At 35.9% G+C, this 25,772-nt stretch overlaps 1 protein-coding gene across 3 annotated transcripts in view; it reads left to right on the top strand.

The window, feature by feature from the left end:
* Positions 1–20,554, top strand: part of PELI1 (pellino E3 ubiquitin protein ligase 1) — a 57,414-nt gene extending 36,860 nt beyond the window's left edge. For 2 of the 3 annotated variants that reach the window (XM_007539616.3, XM_060187194.1), the window contains exons 2-7: positions 4,508–4,647; positions 7,696–7,825; positions 11,647–11,748; positions 17,114–17,311; positions 17,399–17,587; positions 18,109–20,554. In XM_007539616.3, coding sequence (XP_007539678.1) covers positions 4,577–4,647; positions 7,696–7,825; positions 11,647–11,748; positions 17,114–17,311; positions 17,399–17,587; positions 18,109–18,675 — 1,257 coding nt within the window. In that variant the 5' untranslated portion in view covers positions 4,508–4,576 and the 3' untranslated portion in view covers positions 18,676–20,554. Of the gene's footprint in view, positions 1–4,507; positions 4,648–7,695; positions 7,826–9,986; positions 10,106–11,646; positions 11,749–17,113; positions 17,312–17,398; positions 17,588–18,108 lie in introns of those variants that run through there. The other variant, XM_060187195.1, reaches the window with a different exon arrangement.
* Positions 20,555–25,772: the final 5,218 nt, after the last annotated feature.

Below are 25,772 nucleotides of genomic sequence, written 5' to 3' on the forward strand. Positions count from 1 at the left end.
CCTTATATGTAATAAAATGTCAATATATTATTTGACCACCCTAAAGGGAGAAGCTGAAGATTTGATTGGGCTATGCCTTGTATAGTGGGCAGTTCTCAACTGCTGCTCTGAGAAATCAAAAGAATACTAACAGAAAGTAGTAACCTTACATTCCTGTTGCTAACACCATTGATTCTCTTATACTTTTGTGGCAGAGTGCTGCTTGTTAATCCCCTGGATTGTGAAAGAAGGAAGAGTATGATGAAATTTTCATTTGCATCAAGAAACTGCTATAAATTTATCTTCAACTAAATTTAGTTATCAACTAAATTGGTTTCATAAGATATTTTTATCACAATTATAGAAAAAAATTTCTTTGCATTTGAGTCATTCTTTTGAAATCAACCACAGGGAGACTCTAGTATAGATGGAAATCTGTTTCATCAAAGATAATTTATGCACTCCATATTATAGTTTTACCTTAAAGAAGCATCTTAACATTTTCATGTTTTAAAACATTTTCCTTTTTTTTCTTCAGCACTTCTGAATGCCTTGCCCACCAAAATAGAGGTGTTCAAACAATTGTGTGAACACATCTATTTGGTCTGTTTTGTTTCTTACTTAGTATATTTTAGGTTAAAATTTTATGCTTATATTTAGTAGGTAATAAAAGTATGTAAACAATAAAAGAAGTTGTTATGTTGAGGGACTAATTTGAACAAAGATTCATAGATTTTCCTTATCAATAACTATCATTGAAGTCATTCTTTGGGAAAAATTTAATATGAAAATAATTATACTTTGCTGACCTCCAAAGAGCAAATTATTAGAGTGCATACTGACCAACTTAATGAGTCCATCTTCAAGGAATATATCTAACTTTAAAAAATTACTTATATCACCATTACTATTCAACATAGTGTTGGAAGTTCTTGCCATAGCAATCAGGCAGGAACAAGGAATTAAAGACATACAGATTGGAAGAGAAGAAGTCAAAATCTCCCTATTTGCAGATGACATGATAGTATACATAGAAAAACCTAAAGAATCCAGAACGAAGCTTTTGGAAATCATCAGGCAATACAGTAAGATGTCAGGCTGCAAAATTAACACTCAAAAGTCAATGGCATTCCTCTTTGCAAACACTAAGTTAGAAGAAGATGAAACCCAGAATCAGTTCCTTTTTCTATAGCAACAAAAACAATAAAATATCTAGGAATAAACCTAACCAAAGAAGTGAAAGACTTGTATACTGAAAACTATGAGTCACTACTCAAAGAAATTGAAAAAGACACAAAGAAGTGAGAAGATATTCAGTGTTCATGGGTTGGAAGAATTAACATCCTTAAAGTGAATATACTACCCAAAGCCATATGCAAATTTAATGCTATCCCCAACAAGATATTATGAGTCCTTGATATTATAACATGTGTGCTCAATCAGATGTGCCACACCTCCTAGCACCTTAACTCTTCATGTTTTCCCACCCAGAAAGAAAATAACACTGGTCCAGAATTCATTTCTTTTATATGTTAATTTGGAAAGGTTCTTGCTGATGAGAACAACATTCTTAATTTTCAAGGACAAAACAGGTAACAACTAAGGTGAAACTTCCTTTTTCAAAGACAAAATTTGCAGTTGACCAAACACATCTTTAACTCTAGAGTTATAGAAAGTAGTCATATTATTATAGCAATATTTTTTCCTCCCCCTTTTTCCAGTCTCAGATTTAACAGCAATCTCTCTTCTTAATTCTGATCATCACATTAGGATAGGTCTGTATATATGGTATCTGCCTAACTAACATAATTAAACATCGAGTAAGGTCAGCAGTTGAAGCATTAGAATACATTTTATGTATATACCTTTTTAAGTTCTCAAGTATATGACTTGAGAATTCAGGAACTGATTTTGAAGAATTTTGCATCTTATGCAGATCTGAAAATATAGAGGATATATTAAAAAGAATGAGTATAAAAGTAGTGTCAGGTTACTGGTCTTTGTTAAACACTGTAAACCATTATGGAGCTCACAAATCTTCAGAGCAGTATGTATTCAATATGTATTAGAATTGCAATGAAACATTTCACAGTAAACAGCTGTCATGACACAATTTACTTAGTTTTAAGAATGCTAAAATATAATCCCATTGAAAAGTGGAGGAAAAAACTAAATGACCTCTTCACCAAAGGGGATATACAGATGACCAGTAGGAATTATTATAGCATATAATTAGTTGTAAATTCACTTACAATTATAAAAGTGATGCAGGGAAAGATTCTTATATATTTTTTCCAGTTTGCCTTAATTTTAAAATAATACTAAACTATCACAACCTGGATATTGACATTGGTAGAGATAATAGAACATTCCCATCAGCACAAGACCCTTCCTATTGTCCTTTTGTAGATGCACCCACTTCGCTCCCATTCCCACGCTTTCCTTAACTCATGGAAACCACTGTTTTCCATATCAATAATTTTGTTTTTTAAAAAATACTGTGTGAAAGTAGTTGTTCAGATAACCACTTAAGATTAGCTTTTGTTTTACATAGTATAATTCTCTGGAGATTTACCCAGGTTTTCTATTTTTTTGGTTTTGTTTTATTGCTAAATACTATTCCACCATATAGTCATAGGATAGTTCAGTTGTTTGCTTGGTAAGTAACATTTAGGTAGAGTCTCAGTTTGAATCTGTTATGAATAAAGCTGCTATAAGCTTTTGTGTGCAGACTTTGTATGAAGGAATATAAGATTTTATTTCTGTCTTTATTGCCCAGGAGTACAGAATATAATGGTCCTCTTTTAAATGTGTCTGTGTTTTATTTTCTTTTCAAAGCATATTTCTATTTATTTATTATTGGATAGAGACAGAAATTGAAAGGGGAGAGGAACAGAGAAGCAGAGAGACAGACACTGGCAGCACTGCTTCACCACTCTTGAAGCTTTCCCCCTGCATGTAGGGTCCAGGGGCTTGAGCCTGAGTTTTTGCACACTATAATGTGAGAGCTTAACCAGGTGGGCCACTGCCTCAAACACAGATTTATTTATTTATTATTTATTTATTGTGCCTATGACAGTCTTTATTAGAATCATCAAACAAGTAAATGCAGTAAAACTCGAGGTTAACTTATTTATTTTAATTTTATTATTATTTTTTTACCCAGAGCACTACTCAACTCTGGCTTGTGGCTGTAAAGGGGTTAGAACCTAGGATGTGAGAGCCTCACGCAGGAGAGTTTGTTTGTGTAACCATTATGTTATCACCCATGTCTATGCGTTTATTTTCTTTTTTTTTTTTTTTAATTTTTTTTAATATTTATTTTATTTATTTATTCCGTTTTGTTGCCCTTGTTGTTTTATTGTTGTAGTTATTATTATTGTTGTTGTCGTTGTTGGATAGGACAGAGAGAAATGGAGAGAGGAGGGGAAGACAGAGAGGAGGAGAGAAAGATAGACACCTGCAGACCTGCTTCACCGCCTGTGAAGCGACTCCCCTGCAGGTGGGGAGCCGGGGTTCGAACCGGGATCCTTATGCCGGTCCTTGTGCTTTGCGCCACCTGCGCTTAACCCGCTGCGCTACGGCTTGACTCCCCTGCGTTTATTTTCTAAGGGAGACCAGAGCTCCTCTCAGTCATTCATGAGTCTTGGGAATCAAACTTTCTGTAATTCTCTTAACTGTTTTCTTTACATACATTTGAAAACACTGTTCAAGGTTTTGCAATAACCCTAGAACATTCAAAAAATCCAGAAAAGGAAAGTTTCTTGCATTAAGCAATTTATTGTTTGTTTTCTGTCAGAAAATTTCCACCAGCTATTCTGCTAGAATAGATCTGCTGGTGATAAATTCTCTTGTTTTTTTTCCTCCTCAAAGAGTATCTGGGTTTTACCATCAGTTTTACAGGATATGGCCTGTTCAGTTGACCCTTATTTTCCTTTGGCTATATCAGAAGTTTTTGTCAAAAGTTTTGTTTAGCTAATGCTGTTTCTTTATTGTTCTTTTGAGTAGAAGAGGAAACTTTTGGGGTTGTTTGCGTGTTGTGTTTTGTCTCTACCAGAGGACATTTCCAGGTTATTGGATTATTTAACTTGGAGTCAAATATGTAATTATTTAGCTTAGAGTCTAATATGATATACTATGAGCAAAAGAGAACTAACATTGTGTCTGTCATTCATTGGACCCTGAGGTCTGAAGCTAGTCTGTATTCTTACTGCTTTTTAAAGTCATTTTATACTCCATATATACACACACATAAATGGTGGAGAGTTTTAGTTATATTTTGCAAGACAAGTGGGAAAATTCATCTACTTCATTCTCCTAGAAGTAGAAGTCCCTTAATTTATATTTTTGAAAATATGTTCCAACAGTTATACCAAGTGTATACCACTATTATGGAAAACACCACCTACTTTGTATAATGTATGATACTTTGCTTAATATCATGCTCATAAGTACTACTAGAAAACAACATCTTTATTTAAACTGAAATTTATTGTTTACATTATTAATGGAAACTTTTCCCCTCTAGGAAATAATGCAAAAGGTGTCACAAGGCTCCTGACCAGTGAACAGAGATTTGAGAAAGACAACCAAGCTCATGTTTTCTCCTGATCAAGAAAATCATCCATCCAAAGCACCAGTAAAATATGGTGAACTTATTGTCTTAGGGTAAGGCTTCTCTATCTGATGATGTATAAAATTAAATAATATGTAGTAACTTTGTCATTTAGGTTAAAGTTAAATTTTTTAAGATTTTTTATCTTGAGATACTTCTGAAAGGGGATTTGATCCACATAAATAATAGTTCTAAATCTAAAGTCTTTTAATTCCTATATTTATGCCATTTCTTTTAAATATTCAAATATTTGTATAAGCTTGTCTCACCCTCACTCTCAAAAAGAACAAAATTTCTCCAAGATGAAATGAGATATATTTTTCTAAATTTACATAGTTATTCCATTTGTTTCCCCAGAATGCCTCACCCCTTTAGATCACTTTATATAGGTTATTATTTGTTTGTTATTTTGCTCCTTTGAGGTAGTTGTTAGTTTGCTCTTGTGATTCTTAAGCTCACTGTATTGAAACATTTATTTACAAGACTGTTGTCATAGTTCCTGTCATTCTTAATGAAGGGAGTTATAGAGGCATAGCAGTATGATGATTTTGAAGTCCAGGGCCTTACCACTTAATTACTTTAAAGGGAATGTTACCCATCCAGCTCCCACAGATACAATCTAAAGATAGAGCAATAAATGACTACATTTTTCTAATTTATCCAGTCTAAACTTGCCATAACTGTCAAAACAGAGATATAATGTAGTCTATTAACTAAAGCTTTCAGGTAGTAGAAATTACTAAATTTACTCTGCTGGATGTTATATATTTTAGAATCAAACTGATACAAAATCTTCTGTATGTGAAATGTGTTGCTTCCACTGAGCCTAAGAGAATATAAAGAAATAGTAAATTAATTGAGAGTTAGGAATCCTGGATTTCAGTGCCTAGAACAACATTTCTATCCACATGAGTTTGAATAAGTCACTTTACCATTTATAGACCTTAGCCTTTTCTTATGTTTGGTGATAGTTACATAAGAACTTTTGAGACTTTTTTTTTTCTCAGAAGCAAAATTTGAAAGATCATAAACTTAATAAAGTAGCTATAATATTACAACTTTAAACCAAATAAATTTTAATGTACCAAATGACAGCTTTTAGTTACCAGCTTTCCTCTAACAGGAATTTTAGTCATATATGGAGACTAAAATATTCAAATTTAGCATGATTTTAAACTATCTTACTAAGCAGTTTCTTAGTTAATTGTTAGCAGCAATAGTTGTCTCTGTATCTGGCTCTTGGTTTTTAAAAATGCAGATAGAGCTTCCCAACCCTCTAGAGGTAAAGCTAGACCAGGCTGTCAGTTTCATATTGTTGCTTCTTTGCAAAGAGCTTTGAACTACAGTAATGTGACATGGGATTAGAAAGTCTATCTTCAGAACAAGAAGTCAGTACTCACAGGACAGGGGTTCAGTGAAGAAACCCAGTATGTGGCTGGTGGCAGCACACGGTATAGGATAACTAAATTAATGTATTAGCTAAGGAGCTCTGCTACATTCTTTTAGCAAGGCTGTTAAAATTCAGTAGAATAAAGAGTCAGTATTATTTCTTCATAGGGCAGGTCTTTGTTTTGTTTTGTTTGTTTTTGTTTTGCCTCTAGGGTTATCACTAGGGCTCAGTGCCAGCACTGCAAATCCACTGCTCCTAGTAGACTTTTTTTTTTTTTGAATAGGATAGAGGGAGAGAGAGAAAGAAAAATAGACACCTGCAGACCTACGTCACTGCTTGTGAAACGTCCCCTCTGCAGGTGGAGCAGGGGGCTCAAACCAGGATCCTTGCGCTTCATATTATGTGCGCTTAACCCAGTGCACCACCAACTGGCCCCTTCATAGGGCAGTTTTTGAGTGAGTAAGCTCCCTTCTCTGTCTCGTCAACTGCTAGTATAGGTCATTTTTAGTCTCATTTTCCTCCAGATTGATCAGTTATTTTATTGAGGAATAGAAGCAGTAAATGAAGAGAGATTATTATTAAGCCTCTGCTTAAACCATAATGAAGCAATAAAGAATGAATTAAAAAAATCATGACCAACACCTGGATTCAAATTTTAACTAGCAGTATCACTTTTGTGACCTTCAGAAACTAACTTAATGCTTTTGAACCTCTGAGGAATAATTTGATTCCAACCCTATAGAAATGCAGTGATATCATTCTCTCAAGAGTTCTTATGAAGACAGATAAAGTGATGTATGGAATAGAATCCAATAGTGCCAGCTTCATAGTAGACATGCAAAATATTTTCTTTTGAACTTTTCTCCTATTCAGTATTTGCTTATTTGCCTGCCACCAGGATATATATACATACATATTTTTTTCTTTTCTCTCATTGATAAAAGCTCACAAGATCTGAATAAGAAAAGTATGTTTAATTATTACATAAGCATCTCGATTGGACAAGTTTTGTCAACATTTTCAGTGTATACATTAAAAGTAGTTCATACTCAACAAGCAAACCTAAAGAATCCTTTTTACAAAGGTTCAGCTATTTAATTTTAATCAGTTCATAGTGTACTTTGAAAGGCATTTTAGTACATGGAAACATTTTTTTAAAAATAAAGGGGCCAGGCAGTAACACACCTGGTTGAGATACAGAAGGATCCAGGTTTAAGCCCGCAGTCCCCACCTGCAGAAGGGAAGCTTCACAGGTATGGAAGTATTCCTGCAGATGTCTCTCTTTCTCTATTCCTCTTCCCTCTCTGTTTCTGTCTCTATTTAAATAAATAAATTAAATAAGCCTCCAGGAACAGCCACCAAGCCCCATTGATAACCCTGATGGCAATTAAAGTAGTGAGTCATAAGGAGTCGCATACATAATTAATCAGTCCTTAATTATCCTCAATACAAGATGGAATGGAAGGAAAATAAAGATAACTCAGTTATGTATGATCTAAACAGTACTTCTTTGTAATGAGAAATGTAGAAAGAATTTCATTAAACTTCACACTAAAGACAGCTAGTCTTGTGACCAGTGATTACTAACGGAACTTAAGATAATTGTTGTTATAATAGATAATTCACTGATCCTGTAAGGCAAAGTAAAATGTTCATTTTAGAATTGTGTCATTTTTACAAAGATCACCTAATCTTTTTTTCTCCCAATCAGGTATAATGGGTCTCTCCCAAATGGTGATAGAGGAAGAAGGAAAAGTAGATTTGCTTTATTTAAAAGACCTAAGGCAAATGGGGTGAAACCAAGCACTGTGCATGTTGCTTGTACTCCTCAGGCTGCAAAGGTAAAGAAAAAAATTGGGCCGGGATTTATGAATTAACTTGGAGATGTTTAAAGACACATGTTATATTCCCTTGAATTCCTATACTAGAACCTTAATTTTGTTTGAATGCAAGAAGATACTGGGGAGAGTGGGAGTTAGGATTTTTGAATGACTGACATGTGAAAGAGGACTTGAAATTAAATTTTTTTGTTTATTTATTGCCTCCAGGATTCTCACTGGAGCTCGGTGCCTGCACTATAAATCCACTGCTCCTGAAGGTCATTTTACCCCCATTTTGTTGCCCTTGTTGTTATTGTTGGATAGGGCAAAGAGAAATCAAGAGAGGAGGGGAAGACGGGGAGAAAAAGGTAGACACCTGAAGACCTGCTTCACTGTTTGTGAAGTATCCCCCCTGCAGATGGGGAACTGGGGGTGTGAACTGGGATCCTTGTACCATTCCTGGTGCTTCGCGTCATGTGTGCTACTGCCCAACCCCCTCAGTGTGTTTATTTTTTAAATAAACAATTTCATGAGAAAACCAGTACACTAATTAGCTCTAGTATATGGTGGTACTGGAGGGTTGAACCTGGGACCTCTGAGACTTCTAGCAGGCAAGAGTGGTCCACTACTACTATGTTATTCCACTGACCTTGAACTTTCTTTTTTCTAAGGTTTTATTAATGAGAGGGACAACAGAGCATCATTCTGGCATTTATGGTGTAAGGATTCAGACTCACAACCTTACACTGGCATATACCTTAATTCTTACTTTTCTTCAAAAATTTTTTGTCATGTTTTGTACCTGTGCCATTTCACTACTCTTTTTTCATTCAAAGAGAGAGCAAGGAGAAGAGGCACCATGGTACCGTAACTTCTTCCAGTTTCATGGTACTCTGTGTAGTGCTGACTCTCAAAGTTAAGCATTGAGCTATCTTTTCAGCCCCCCCCCCTTTTTAACAGCCCCACAGCATTTAACATCATTTGTTAGTAACGTAAGATTAATCAAAGTAATATGAACTGTTTTAGAACTACATTCCCAACAACGGGCACCTAAAACATCGAAATACATTGATTTCTCAACAATCTCTTCAGTGATCATTTCTTGTTGGGGGATCTTTCAAGCAGAGTAATATTACCAGTAGCTCTTTTTAACAGGATCCAGTCCAGTTTCTTTCATGATTTTGTTTTAGAATGAATCCTTCTGCATCACCTGAGATTCATATATAGGCCTTTTTATGCAGCTTCACTTGCTCATAAAGCCACACCTGAAGCCAAGGTCTATTTTGCAAGTATATGAAGATGAGCTTAATAGACTGCACTATTATCTTCTATACTAGTTAGCCCTAATCACAGAACACAGTACAACATAGTGGCAGATCACAAAGACCACACTAACACTACTGTCATACTTCTGATGTTTTTAATGTTAGCTTCATTCACTTTTATTAGGTGTTAAAAATCTTAAGAGATCAAAGACTGACTCTTTGAATTTTGGAGGGACATAGTAGTGAGGTCATGAAGAGAGCTAATTGTTTAGTCTGGCAGTCATCTGGGATGAGTGGTTAAACCCTGTTTTCTAGTCTAGTGAAAAAAATATTCTTAGTGTAAGAGTAGGATTCGTAGCTAAAAAAATTATTAAAAGTAGGACTCAGAGTCTCAAAACAAAAAAATCTCTGAAGACAAATTAAAAAAAATCTGTTCTAACTTCCAGAATCATGAACAGTTATTAAGTGAAAATTGTTGAATGCTGAATAAAAGTAATAAGTAGAATTTAAAACAACAATATACTTAGGAATGCATAATTCTATAGTAAAAGATGTTATATGTTCTTGAACTTGCATACATGTATAGAGTTGGGGAGGACATGGAAACCGCCTCCATTTTAGAATTCAGTTACTTTTTAAAAATGAACAAAATGACAGTGTTATGCTTTAGCAAAGCTAGGTGGTGTTTGTTCACTTTGTATATTTGAAATTTTTATAGCCTTAATTAATCTTAGAGATAGTGATTTAAGACTTTATTTAGTACAGGTAGATTATAAAATGAAACCAAGTAAAATTTTACAGTACTAGAATTCTTTTTTTTTTCCTCAATTACTATTTTATTTTTTATTTATAAAATGGAGATATTGACAAGACCATAGGATAAGAGTGGTATAATTCCACACAATTTCCACCACCAGAAAAACTTACAGAAAGCAAGTGGAAACACCAATATCCCATCTCTCCCTTGAAAGCTTTCCTATTCTTTATCACTCTGGCAACATGGACCAGGATCATTATGGAGTACCGAAATTGGAAGGTGTGGCTTCTGTAATTGCTTCCTCGCTGAACATGGGCATTGGCAGATCGATCCATACTCCCAGGCTGTCTCTTTCCCTAGTGAGGTAGGCCACTGGGGAGGTGAGTTTCCAGGACACCTTGATAGAGCAATAAATGACTACATGGAGTCATCTGCCAGGGAAGTCAAGCTGGTATGGTAGCATCTGGAACCTGGTGTCTGAAAAAGAGTTAAGATAGAAAGCAGAACAAACTGTTGAATAATCATGAACCGAAAGGCAAGAATATTGTAGGTGAAGATTTTGAGGTCTCCATTTTGGAAAAAGCTAGTAAGTCTATTTTAGGTCTATTTCAAGGGGCCCATGGCTTTACTTGTTTTTGCCTAAGTCTGACAGCTAACATGCAGGTGGACCCAAGGTATTGTCTAGAGAGATGGTGGAAATACTAGAATTCTAAGAAAAAAAATTTTTCATTTAACCTCTTTCCTATATGTAGTCATTTTGTGTGTCTATATCTCTTTTCCTTTTACGCAATCTGTTTCCACTTCCTTTCTGTAAGTTTTTCCCCTTCTGATATTATCTTCAATTTAAACACATACAGAAAATGTCTGAAAAAAGCAAAACTGAAAAGTTTTTTTTTTTTAGCAATATTTTAATATGGAGTAAGCCAAGAATGTAGCCATAAGGGTTGTTTTGTTTGTTTGTTTGTTTGTTTTTGCTTTGCATCCAGTTACTGGGGCACTACGAATCTGCTTCTGGTGGTCTTCCCCCCCCCTTTCATTTGATAGGACAAAAGAGAAATTGAGAGGGCAAGGGAGAGATAGAGGGAGAGAAAGACACCTGCAGACCTGCTTCACTGCTGGTGAAGTATCCCCCTGCTGCAGGTGAGGAGTGTAGGGCCTTGTACCTGGGTTCTTATACCTAATACTGTGTGCACTTAGCTGGGTGCACCACTGTCCAGCCTCCCCCCAAGTCATAAGCATTGATATCCATTTTTTCTGGTGATATTTAATCATTCTATGCATTTTTCTGTATCTAGTACAACATATGGCATATACTTGTCATCCATGGAATTGCAAAATGATTAGGAAAACCTGTTAAGTCTTATTGGTTAACATTGTAACTCTTTGTATTGGTTTAAAAGTGAGATTACTCTTCTTGTATAAAATTTTAGTTTCTCCTTATCAGAGCTGTACTAAGTGCTATTTTCACCTTCATATGTAAGATTTGGTTATAATTTATTACTTAAAATACTAATAAAGCCCAGATTTCATAGTATATATGTAATGAAATTCAGGTGTTTTTCTCTCACCCCACCCCTCTCTAACTGCTACAGTGTATTCTTGGAGCTTCAGGCATGAGACTGTCTTTGCAGAACCGTTATGCCATGTACCCCCACCCCAGTGTATTCTGTACTCCACTTAACCTGAAAAACTAATTTTGTAACTGAAGTTTTTCAAGAGTTTGCATCTCAGGGAGAAAAGAAGTCATATTTATTAATGTAAAGATTATCTGATTTGGCTGACTTAAGTGCTAATTCTTTTCTGCTTTTTCCCTACCTTAGGCAATAAGCAACAAAGACCAGCATAGCATATCATACACCTTATCTCGGGCACAGACAGTGGTCGTTGAATATACTCATGACAGCAACACTGATATGTTTCAGGTATTACATTTGAATTGTTTTCCTTTAAAAACAAGTGCTGAGTGGAAGAAAAGCCTATTGTCAAAAGCCTATTCTAAGTCTGACCACTTTGCTGTGGTCAGACTTAGAATTACTATATTTCATAAAGTTAATGTAGTGGGGCTTTGTAGTAGCACACCTGCTTGAGTGCTGCACCATTACCAAACACACAGACCCAGATTCAAGCCTTCTGTCCCCCACCTGCAGGGGTAAGTTTCATGAGAGGTGAAGCAGGGCTGCAGGTGTTTATCCCTACCTCCCCTCTTAAGTTCTGTATCCCATGTCAAGTTGTAAAAAAAAAAAAAAAAAAAATAGAAGAGGAATAAATGACCACTGGAAGCAGTAGATTTATTGTACAGGCACTGAGCCCCAGAATTAACCATGGTGGTAAATAAATAAATAATAAATGTATGTTAATGTAGCGAGGTTAAGAAATGGGCTCTGAAATTTTATTTCTTGGTAAACATTATAGTGCTCAGTTTCCTCTTATGATTGTTAGGAAGTCTGAATGTGTTAGTACGTCTGAAGTGTTCACAGTTGGACCAGGTGCCTGGTAAAAACAAAGCTACTAATAGTAATAGCTATAACTAAACTCTTAACCATTATCCAAAGAAAGAAAAGAAACTCAGAAATGTTTTGCTCAGGTTTATGATTCTTTTTGTTACTACTACCTGCCTTCTTCTCTAGGCACTTTCTAGCTGTTCATATCAAATAGGTGAAGTGAGACTTATTTCTCAGAATGTATTTGATCAAAACTACTGGAACAATTAAAGCTTTTTCTCTCATTATTTGCCAATCTAGTACTGATGTTTTTATAAACTAATAGAACAACTAAACTCAAAGATATAAACAAATGTCATCACTTTTTCTTCCTGAATTATATAAAGCCTTGAACTTTTTGAAAACAAAAGTTAAATAGGACATAAAGTACCTGACAGTATTGCTCTTATAGCTGTTGTCCCAGTGACTTTTTAATTTTCTTTATTTTCTATGATTAAATGAAAGTATAAAACCCTAACATTTTTGTCTGTTTTTAAGATTTATTTATTTATGCGGGAGGAGGAACATGTAATACCAGGTATCAAATTTAGGATCTTGTGCTTGAGAGTCCAACTCTTAGTATACTGGACCTTCCAGGCTACTTGGCAGTGCTTTTAATTATAATCAATACAAAATATTTCTTTGAAGTCACTTTTTTCCCTGATCCTTCTAGTGGAGTTCATAATTTTTTTATCACAGTAAAGATATTTTTCATTCCAAAGGTCTAAGATCATTTGCTTTGTTTACCATCATAATAAAACTCAAAAGGGACATAGCCTGGGAGATGTTGCAGTGGATAAGGTACTGGACTCTGAAGCATGAGGTCTGAGTTCTATCCCAAGCAGCACATGTACCAGAGTGATGTCTGGCTCGCTCTCTCGCCCCCCCCCCCCATCTTTCTCATTAGTAAATAAAATCTTTAAAAATTAAATTAAAAGGAACTTCAGTCTTTATTAACCAAACATACCCCCTCAAACTGTCAAGGCTAAATATTTTTTAAATTTAATTTATTTATTGGGTAGAAACAGAAATCAAAAGGAAAGACTCCTGCAGCACTGTTTCACAGCTCATGAAAATTTCCTACTGCAGGTGAGGATGCTAAATAGTTTATATTTGTTAGACAAAATTTCTAAAAAGTAGTTTTATTGAAAATAATTTGCTGAAAAAAAGGAATTCTTAGTACCTACATGCTTTAGTTTTATGATAATACTTTATAACAAATGCATTAATAAACTCATCATTTCTAAATGTTTACTTTAAACATGCCTCTTTGATCACTTATTCCTCTGACTTTTAAATGAAATTAATTTATTTATTAGCTAGTACCTCTGAAGACATTTTTAATTTCCTAATTCCTCATCCACCAGAATTCTTATCTGGGAACCTTGTTGCTGATATATAACCAGAAACCAGGAAGAAAATATAAAGGACATCTAGACATACAAAACACATGTTACATAGTCCTTGTGTGTTTTCTTTTTTTTTTATTGGGGAATTAATGTTTTACATTCAACAGTAAGTACAATGGTTTGTACATGCATAACATTCCCCCGTTTCCCATATAACAATACAACCCCCACTAGGTCCTCTGAATCCTTCTTGGACCTGTAATTTCCCCACCCACCCACCCCAGAGTCTTTTACTTTGGCGCGATATGCCAATTCCATTTCAGGTTCTACTTGTGTTTTCTTTTCTGATCTTGTTTTTCACCTTTTGCCTGAGAGTGAGATCATCCCATATTCATCCTTCTGTTTTTGACTTAGTTCACTCAACATGATTTTTTTCAAGGTCCATCCAAGATCGGCTGAAAACGGTGAAGTCACCATTTTTTACAGCTGAGTAGTAGTCCATTGAGTATATATACCACAACTTGCTCAGCCACTCATCTGTTGTGGGACACCTGGGTTGCTTCCAGGTTTTGGTTATTACAAATTGTGCTGCCAAGAACATATATGTACACAGATCTTTTTAGATGAATATGTTGGGTTCCTTAGGATCTATCCCCAGAAGAGGAATTGCAAGATCATAGGGTAGGTCCATTACTAGCCTTGTGAGAGTTCTCCAGACTGTTCTCCACAGAGGTTGGACCAATTTACATTCCCACCAGCAGTGTACGAGGGTTCCTTTGACCCCACAACCTCTCCAGCATCTGCTGCTGTTACTTTTCTGATATATGACATTCTCACAGGACTGAAGTGGTATCTCGTTGTTGTCTTTATTTGCATTTCTCTGACAATCAGAGACTCGGAACATTTTTTCATGTGTTTCTCAGCCTTTTGGATCTCTTCTGTGGTGAATATTCTGTCCATGTCCTCCCCCCATTTTTAGATGGGGTTATTTGCTGTCTTGTTTGTTGGTATGCTTCACATTGGTTTGGTCCCAACAGTTGTTGAATTTGGCAAGCTCTTTATATATGTTGGTTATTAAACTCTTGTCTGATATATGGCATGTAAAGATCTTCCATTCTGTGAGGGTTCTCTTGGTTTGGGTAGTGGTTTCTTTTGCTGTGCAGAAGCTTTTTAATTTGATGTAGTCCTATAGGTTTATACTTGCCTTAGTCTTCTTTGTAATTGGATTCGTTCCATTGAAGATGTCTTTAAAATTTCTGCAGAAAAGAGTTCTGCCAATATTTTCTTCTAAGTATCTGATAGTTTATGGTCTAACATCCAAGTCCTTGATCCACTTGGAATTTACTTTTGTATTTGGTGAAATACAATGGTTCAGTTTCATTCTTCTGCATGTTTCAACCCATTGTTTCCAACACCATTTGTTGAAGAGACTCTGGTTTCCCCATTTAATAGTCTGAGCCCCTTTGTCAAAGATTAGATGTCCATAGGTCCTTATGTGTGTTTTCTATACTCCTTGAAGAATCCCTTAGTCTCCAACATGAATACCAACAATAATAATAACCACAACAATGATAAAAACAAGAGCAACAAAAAAAGGAAAATTAATAAATACATTTTAAAAAAAAACACAAAAGAAGAATCCCTTAGTCTCTCACCAAGAACCTTTTTTTGTAATTTATTTTTTTATTTAAGAAAGGATAAATTAACAAAACTATAGGGCAGGAGGGGTACAACTCCACACAATTCCCACCACCCAATCTTCATATCCCATCCCCTCCCCTGATAGCTTTCCCATTCTCTGTCCCTCTGGGAGCATGGACCCAGGGTCATTGTGGGTTGCAGAAAGTGGAAGGTCTGGCTTCTGTAATTGCTTTCCCGCTGAACATGGACATTAAGTCGGTCCATACTCCCAGTCTGCCTCTCTCTTTCCCTAGTAGGGTGGGTCTCTGGGGAAGCGGTGGTGTCTTCAGTCCAGGGAAGCCTGGTCGGCATCCTGATGGCATCTGGAACCTGGTGGCTGAAAAGAGAGTTAACATACAAAGCCAAACAAATTGTTGAGCAATCATAGACCCAAAGCTTGGAATAGTGGAGAGAAAGTGTTAGGGGGGTACTCACTGCAAACTCTAGTGTACTTCTGCTTTCAGGTATATATTTTGCACTAGTTTATGGTTACATGTGAACATATGCTCTATCTCACAGAACCTGGTCTATATCTAGGTTTTGGGACTTTGTTAGAAAGTGATCCACCTGGGATGGAATTAGAGAATACTATGAAAGGAAAGGTCTCACCCGAGTAATGAAGCTGAAGGGTTGTCATTCCACACATGAAGTCTCTGGACACAGTCTGAGCTGAAGCATGTTGAGGTGGCAATCATTGCGTTGATTAGGTTGCGATTGGCTGATGCAATATAGTTGATATGGATTGGGAGAGGCATGCGGGAAAGTGGGCCCTATCCTAAGGTTCCAGGACTGGGAGAAATATAGGCTCTATAGTGGAGATGTAAGGTTCCTGCTGTCTTAGGGTTCAAAAAGACAATGGATAGTTAATGTTATCACATTATTTGGTAATTGGGTTAACTTTGAAAAGTCCTTTTGTTAGGGTTTGCTGTATAATACCCAGTATCTTGTATATAGCTGTGCCATTGGTTGCTTCTGATCTACTTGGTCTAGGCTTTTGAGAGAGTTTGCATATCAGATACACAGCCTATATATTAAAAAGACTCAGTCTGTGTTTTTAAAACTTCGAGACATATAATTAATTTTCCCCCTCTCATATTAATTAACTAGTGATTTATATGACTACACTTTACTAGAAGTGTACATAAACACCATTCCCACCACCAAAAGACTGTATCCCATCCCACCCACCCACACCCACCCCCCACTGGCCCAGGAAGCCGCATGTCTACCCCTCACCACAGGGTTTTTACTTTGGTGCCCTACACCAAGAACCTTTTATATTATTATTCTTTGAAATTTTGTTATTTATTTTTGACACTGTAAAAGAATATGAGTAGCAGGTTAGAGGAAAAGCATCCTGCTAGAATCAGGTATGCTCAATAGCAAGGAATGATAGTTGACAACCTGACAGAAAAAAAAAAGAAGAAGAAGGAAATCTATGATGTATACATAAGACCTCCAACCAAGTGTATGTGAACCCTTCACATGAGGATCAGCATTCTTCTATAATCTGATAGCACCTTAAGACATCCTTCCATTTCAGTTTAATATAAGTGATAATCATAGTATAGTGTCTTGGAGTCATCATAAAAAATTACTGCATATGATCACTATATTCTGATTTTTTTTTTTAAAAAGTAATGCATAGTAGACATATTTCCACCCAACAAAGTGAAAATTAAAACCAGCAGCAGTCATCTAGAAATCTCAACCATTTGAAATTCTTTATTCTCTGAGCGTTTGGTTTATATTTGTTTTTTCCTTTTTTATTCCTTTAGATTGGTCGGTCAACTGAAAGTCCCATTGACTTTGTAGTAACTGACACAGTACCTGGAAGTCAAAGTAATTCTGATACACAGTCAGTACAAAGTACTATATCAAGATTTGCCTGTAGAATCATATGTGAACGGAATCCACCCTTTACAGCACGAATTTATGCTGCAGGATTTGACTCATCCAAAAACATCTTTCTTGGGGTAAACACTTTTTTTAATGCATTATTTATAACCATTCCTGTTTCTTAATTACAAATAAATTAAGCTTGTTACTCTTATTCCTACTAGGAAAAGGCTGCCAAATGGAAGACGTCAGATGGGCAGATGGATGGCTTGACCACTAATGGCGTTCTTGTAATGCATCCACGCAATGGGTTCACAGAAGACTCCAAGCCTGGAATATGGAGAGAAATATCAGTGTGTGGAAATGTATTCAGTTTACGTGAAACCAGATCAGCTCAGCAGAGAGGAAAAATGGTATGTGGTTGTAGCTTCTTATGCAGTTACAATACTTAGCGTGAGTTGGACTGAATATATTAAGTATTCACTCAAACTGTTAAATCAGTTGTTGACAGAGTACTAAATATGACTACCAAATACTATACTAAAGGATAATATCTTAATGTTTTAATAGGGTACTAAGAATGGATCCTTTTTTCATATTATGTTAATAATATTTTAAAGCCCAAGTTCCTAAATTAAAGATCACTTTGTATTTCATACTTACATTCTGTATCTTGAAGTTGATTAGAAGTACTTCTGACTAGCTAGACATTTAATTATAAATTGTTTTTACAATAAGGTTAAGGAGATATGCTACAGCTCAATATTTTATCTTTGATTTTCAAACATGTTTCCTATTACTGCCATTTAGACCTACCTATTTAGTAATGATCTTAGGAAATCTTGATTACTAATAAGGCTCATCTAAGACCAAAATTCTCATGTAAAAACCCAAAACACAGTGGTGAATGTTTCTTGATTCTTTTTTCCTATAGGTGGAAATTGAAACCAATCAGTTACAAGATGGTTCATTAATTGACCTCTGTGGTGCAACATTGCTGTGGCGTACTGCAGAAGGCCTTTCCCACACTCCTACAGTGAAGCACTTAGAAGCTTTAAGACAGGAAATCAATGCAGCAAGACCTCAGTGCCCTGTAGGGTTCAACACACTGGCATTTCCTAGTATGAAGAGGAAAGATGTTGTTGATGAAAAACAACCATGGGTATATTTAAACTGCGGCCATGTCCATGGCTATCATAACTGGGGAAACAAAGAAGAACGTGATGGAAAAGATCGTGAATGTCCTATGTGTAGGTCTATTGGCCCCTATGTTCCTCTGTGGCTTGGATGTGAAGCTGGATTTTATGTGGACGCCGGCCCTCCAACCCATGCATTTAGCCCATGTGGGCATGTGTGTTCAGAAAAGACAACTGCCTATTGGTCCCAGATCCCACTTCCTCACGGTACTCATACCTTTCATGCAGCCTGTCCCTTTTGTGCACATCAGTTGGCTGGTGAACAAGGCTACATCAGACTTATTTTCCAAGGACCTCTAGACTAACAGACAGTTGTCTTCCAGGACTACATTATAAATTTATAAGCTAAGTGAGTTGGGGTTTCCAACCTATTGTCCATATCAGTTTCTCTGCTTTGATCATTTGCATTAAGATGAAGAATTTTTTAAAAACATTTATAATAAAGTAGCAGTTTTGAGCAAAAATCTGGGAAACTCAAGCAAAAGAATTTCTGGAAGTACCAGACTTCTTAATTTTGAGTTTTGAAAATATATTTTGAGGGGAAAAAGATATAGTCTAATCTGATGCCTTCATTTTAGTGTTTTTGAATCACCCATCCTCAGTGTTGAAAAATTGTTTTGTATAACTGAGGGTATTGTTGGTTCAAACTATGTTAGTTTACAGTTTGTTGCAAACATTGTAAAATATAGCAACATGTATATTAACTTTTCTATTTATCTTTATAGAAAATGTATTAGAATGTTCTTGATAGAGTAGCATAGTAACAGTGGTGTCACACTCTTGGTGTGAATGGTAGTTTAGCAAGCATAACTAGCAAGGATTTGCAAGATTAGAAAGAACAAGAGCTTCTCTCCCACTCCCATATCAATATGGAATTTGATAAATTATAATACTTTGTAAGACCAAATTCATATTAATTACCATTGTATAAAGGTGTTTGTTTTTAACCACATTAAAGATAATCAGGAAAGGTTTTTTCCTTAATGTTTCTCTCAAGTGTAGTACTATAACAAGTTTAATGCTAAGAAATATTTTATATGCTCCTTTGAATATGCAATTTAATCTAGAATATCTATTTTTCTCTCATGATAACTAATCTGTTTTTAGTATCAACAGCATTTGGCAAGTTTATTTTTTAGATATAAACTGGTTCATCTGTTCACTATTTCTAGGAAAAAAATAAATCCCCTGAGAAAAAGCATTAATTAGCAAGAAAGGAATGTAGCTTGATTTGCTTTTAGAAAAAGAAATGCCTAGTTAACTCGTCTATTTGGCCTTATTGAGGCATTAGGAAGCTAGGTATAAAGGATTGTGTGACAATAGTAATCCCCTACCCTCACCCTTATCAGCCTTTTTTTAAAAAAAACCTAACAGACCAGCCTTAACTATGGAATTGAATGGAAATTGAGAGTTGCCACAGTGTGACTCAAGGGAATGTTTGGTTGGCAGATGAGTACCAGAGACAACAGAATGGAGAAACATACTTGCATGGTCTGTTTATTCTCTAATTGCAGTAATTCCTTTGCTTTCAGGAGCAAGTAAAAGTTTCTTCTCCCCTCCCCCTCCCCTGTACTTAAAAAAAAAAAAAAAGAAAGTATAAACTACAAGAAATATACAGATGGTTGCACTACATCAAACTCTTTGTGACACTTGTAGAAGTCAATACATTTTTAGATTAGACAGAACTATCTTTTTAATGTTTTGGTTTTTTTCTTAGTTTGAAAAGTTGTGTTGTACAATTCTTAATTGACTAACAGATTTTTGTATGTGGTATAGCATAGCTTTAATTTACCTTATCACAACATTGTTCTGAATTTCCTTTTGGTTTTTAAAAAACAACTTGTTGGTTAAAAGCCATGAATTGTTTTACTTTATTTCAACTTGTCAAACTTTCCTTGGTTTTTTAAGAATGGTCATTTGGGTTCACTCAGGAAATGCATGTCAGGAAACTTCTATTATTAAGTTTACTAGTTGTGATGTATCAGTAACTGCTGTTACCCCTTTTTCAAAGAAATATAATTGATTTGGAAATTTTCTAGACTTTCACATGTTTTGTGACTAATGCAAGGGAAATCAAGTCCTATATTGTATTTGTTCTAGTCATTTCTATTCAAGCTATATATTGTAGCTAACTTTTATTTGTAATTAATTTATTCAAAATAAGTAAATACTTTTCAAAATAGATACTTGAATTTGTCTCTGAGTTCATTTTTTTCATAATTGAGGATGAAAAGCTAGAAGTGAAAACTTGGAATAGATGAGGAGTCTGCATTTAATGTAACGTCTCTGACTCTCTTGCAGATGCTTTTCTTAATAATAAAGGAATTATATTTAACGGCTAAATAAATGAGGCCACCGCTAAGTTAAATGCTGCATGGAGTGTTCACTCTTGGCAAGCTGTATACCAGACTATTGAAACAGTGCCTCAGTAACCATAAAAGATTCATGTTCCCAAATGTTCTTGAATTTCTTCCTACCAACTGAAGGGGTCGGGAATCTGGCTTGTTTTTATCAAATTCAAGTTTTAAAAACACAGGTAGTGTGGTCCAGGAACACAGGTAGTTTAAATTATTAGATGTTTGGATATTCTGATCTTTTGTTGACTACTATGAAACATGTTTAGTTGTATTAAAGGAAAATCAGTATTCTGGCCAGGGAGGAAAAGTTGTACTTAGATATCCTAAAGGAACTTTCAAGAAAGATAGCCTTGTGGATTAACTCTTATCAAAGCAATCTTACTTAACATACAAAGCCAAACAAATTGCTGACCAATCATGGAGCTATAGGCTGGAATAGTACAGATGAAGAGTTGGGGGGGGGTCCTCCATTTTGTAGAGAGTAGGTATATTTTAGTTATATTTTAAAGAGCCTATGGCTATACTATTTTTTCCACTGAGCCTGAAATCTGATATGCATGTGGATCCAAGTTATTGTCTGGGGAGATGATGTCATGGCTTTAAAAAGGACCAGAAAGCTGGATCAGGGAAGAGAGTAGCTCCCTAATATGGAAAAGGTATAAATATTGTTGACTGTAAACCCATCGATTTGATGTAATCTGGGGCCCATATTCAGCTTATGTGACCTCTGCATCCCTCTAGATCTGAGCTGACATTCTGTGGTCATGAGTTGGAACATTCCAAGCTGTTCCAATATGAACCCATCTTCCTCAGGTGTAGCATAGAGTATGTTGTCCATCCTCCCTTCGGAGGATCGAACATTCTCTACCATTGTTGATCCAAGTTGAGGGTAAGGTCCTATGGGGGCCCACAAAGGGGTCTATTGTGTTGTTCCTGATAGAAATGACTGGTAACAACTGAGGGGGATTTATTCGAGGTCTAGGCCCATCATGTCTGTTTACACAATAGATTATCATATTCAACCACTATTTGGAAACCTAAAGTTAAAAGATCTGTGATCTATTCCTTGTCATTTATTCTTTAAGCACTAACTCTCTGGCAAATCAGACCACCACAATACTATATTATTTTATGTACTTCCACTCCCACTTATATTATTACTAAGTATGCTTTCAGGTCATGTTCAAATTTTATATACATATTCTTAAAGCATATCCTTTTGCACTAAGCCAAATCTAACCATTGGGTGATATAACAGAAAAATATCCCTCCCTTTATGAAATTTGGATTATGGTGGGGGAGATAGAAAAGAACAAGAAAAATAAGATTTAGTGTGAATGATAGGAACAACAGTGAATGGAAAAATTAAGAAGAGATAAAAACATATGTGGTTCTGTCATGTGTGGTGTTATATATGTGTATGCTGTTTGCAGTATTAATAGGAAGACCAGAGCAAAGTCCCACTGAAAATGTGATAAATAAGGAGCAAATGATAGTACTATTTAGGAGGTTGAGACTTTAGACAAGAGGGATCAACATTTATGAGAGTCTTGAAGTGAAGCATGGAAGTGAAAGATTCTGAAGGGCTGCTGAAGCTTGACTTTAATTGAATGACATGGGAACCATAGGAAAAGTGATATGCTTTGATGTATATATATGTATATATTTTGCCTCCCGGGTTATTTCTGGGGCTCAGTGCCTGCACGAATCCACTGTTCCTGGAGGCCATTTTTTCCCCTTTTGTTGCCCTATTGTTTATTGTTGTTACTATTATTGTTATTGCTGTCATTGTTGGATAGGACAGAGAGAAATGGAGAGAAGAGGGGAAGACAGAGGGGGAGAGAAAGATAGGCACCTGCAAACCTGCTTCACTGCTCATGAAGTGACTCCCCTGCAGGTGGGGAGCCAGGGGCTAGAACCGGGACCCTTACACCAGTCCTTGCACTTTGCACCATGTACACTTACCCTGCTGTGCTACTGCCCAGCCCCCTACTTTGATCTATATTTTACTAAACTCCATATTAACTGTTGAGACTAGTTAGGAGATCACTGAAGTAATCCTATATAGCAATGGTACTTACTTAGATCAGAATGATGGTGGTGGAGGTGCTTTGAAAAGTGACCCAAATCTGAATGTCTTGGAAGAACTATTAATATTTGCTAGTGTTTCAGATACGCATTGTGAAAAAAGGGAGTTCAAGGTTGGCTCAACTAAATTAGCTTGAGTTATTGGAAGGATGGGGTTGTCATTTACTGAAGTGGAAAAGATTGTGAAAACAGTTTGAAGCCAAAGCAAATAAGGAACTAAAGTCTTGAATGTTAGATTGAAACTACTGTTAGATGAGGTATTTTGCTGCCAAAGGTAAGCTGTCTCTGCTTTGTTTGTTTTGTTTTTAATTAACTGGTGTCAGTCTTTTTATCACTATTCTTCAAGGAACTTATAATAAATTAGAGACAAAATACTCCTTCTAGCTAATGGTGAACTTTGAGCTGGAGATTGGGGATATATTTTTTCTTCTAATTTTTTGTATCATTATTTATTGGACAGAGACAACCAGAAATCGAGAGGGAAGGGGAAGATAGGAGAGAGACAGAGAGACACCTGCTGCCCTGCTCCACCACTCCTAAAGCTTTCCCCCTGCAGGTGGGGACTAGGGCTCAAACCTAGGTCCTTGCACATTGTAGCATGTGCTCAACCAGCTGTGCCACCACACAGCCCCTGAGATAGCTCTCAAATTTCTTTATTTTGCCTCTGTATATCCTTGCCAACACTTTTGTCTTTCTTCATACTAGCCTGATAGGCGTGAAGTGATGTTTAAGTAATTTCAGTTTGCATTTCCCTAATGATTAGTGGCATTGGGTTTTGATTTTTTTTTTCACATTCTTGTTGGCCATTTGCATATCTTTTTAGAGAAATAAGTGTTCAGTACTTAATCCATTTTTAAAAATGAATGGAATATAACACATTCAGGTTACTCTTCACTTTCAGTTGGCTTTTCTCAAATGACCTTTGGGAAATGAGTTATTTGAAAGGGTCACTATAATATTATGATGTTGAAGTTATTACTTTGTAAAACAATCTTAAATTTTTCTTAACCCACACTATTATGGTGTAATAATAATAATTTGAAATCCAGATCCTACAAAGTCTAAATCTTGAATTGTGAAGGGCAAGTCAGGTCCCTTGATGGAGAAACAACAGCTGAATTGGACTTTGTCTAATCTCACCTTCATAGGTACACACCCACTAAAATAGTTGCTCTCAAGATGACTTCTGAAAGAAAGTTGTTCATTTGAATGTGTAAATTCTAACAAGTTGGTTTGGTTGTGATAATGTCTATATTCTGTAAATGCAAATTTATTTTATTCGAGGAATTCAATCCTGGCAAAGTCTAAATCAGGTATACTATACATACTGGTATCTACTTGCAGAGATAACAATATAACTGAAGTAACATTTGTAATATGAAATGAAAGTCAAAGATACCACTGTAGGGATGTGGCCTTTTCCAGAAAAGCATTAAAAGAACGTTTACTGCTTGCATATACACTATAGGATATTTAAAGTTTGCAGTTGACAATCAAGAGTTTGTCTGAAGGTGCTTTTTTTAATGGTTTTGTTACTGCTACTGACTCCAAATGTGACCATATTTATTTACCAAAGTGTTTTAATTCTCCTTTACATATAAAAGAACCATTGAAAATGTTGTCTGGGTGGAATTTCACAAATATAGGGAATTCTTCAGACAAGGCACAAGTCCAAACCTTAATTCTGTCTGGCCTGAGATAATAGTCCTTAGATGTTTCTTTATCAGGGTAGGTAACAATGAGCAGTTATTCACTGTAAATAAACTAGAACTTAAGTGAGTGGGGGGACTTAGTAAATATCGGGATAAGCACTACCCCTTCAGAGAGAATCCATTTATACTGAAGCCAGTATTTCCTGTAATTTTGTAACATACTTTTATGTTTGAACTCCTAGGCATTATCTGCAGTAATGAATCTTAGTACCGGATAGCCTATGGGAACGAGATAATCCAACCCCAGTGAATTAATACTCTTCTACCTCATGGTAGTTCCTTAGGATTTTGTTGCTTCTCCCATCTATAGAATTAGACTTTATAAGAAGAGACAAATAAATTTAGTCCTTCAGTTGGGGACTACAACATAGTCAGAAAATCCTAAATGAATTATGTTTTCAGTCTGAGGACCTGTTCAATCAATTAGTGACTAAAGGAGAAGATGCCCTGAATTATTCATAACTAAAGCACTTCTGAAAGGGCATAGTTTGGTGAACAGTGCATTACGGAAACACAACATGTCCAGTTTCCTAATAAGAATTTCAAGGAACTGTGCCTATCAGACTATATTATTTAAATATGTGTTAGCCTGTGACATCAGTTTTAACATCTTCGTATGCAGAAATGTTTAGTTGTAATAGGAATTCAAATAGAAAGTTGGTCACCTTTTCATGCATTCCTTCATCATGATGGATTAAACATGCTTAGCAATGAAATTATAAAATGGGAGACGTGAGAGAATTGATATAAGTTGTTCCCACTTAAGATTTTTTAAATATTTTTATTTTAAATTTAATAAGAGAGAGATACTGAGAGAAAGAGACCAGAGGCACTATTCAGCTCTGGCTTATGGTCCCATTTAAGTTTTTATTTTGAGAATTTCACATTAGACTTCTGTTATTGTCAATGTTTATGACTGACACTGAGATTTTCCCCTTTTGTTGCCCTTGTTTATTGTTGTTATTGCTGTCATTGTTGGATAGGACAGAGAAATCGAGAGAAGAGGGGAGGGCAGAGGGGGAGAGAAAGATAGATATGTGCAGACCTGCTTCACCGCTTGTGAAGCTACCCCCCTGCAGTTGAGGAGCGGGGGCTCGAACTGGGATCCTTACTCTAGTCCTTGCACTTCGCACATGTGTGCTTAACCCAGTGCAGTACTGCCCAGCCCCCTACTTTTGAGTTCTTGATCTGATTTCTAAATAGGCCTATTGCAGCAGGTCTCAGCATTAACTGGAGAAGTCTATT

Source organism: Erinaceus europaeus, chromosome 3, assembly GCF_950295315.1.
Source record: "Erinaceus europaeus chromosome 3, mEriEur2.1, whole genome shotgun sequence".
Taxonomy (NCBI): domain Eukaryota; kingdom Metazoa; phylum Chordata; class Mammalia; order Eulipotyphla; family Erinaceidae; genus Erinaceus; species Erinaceus europaeus.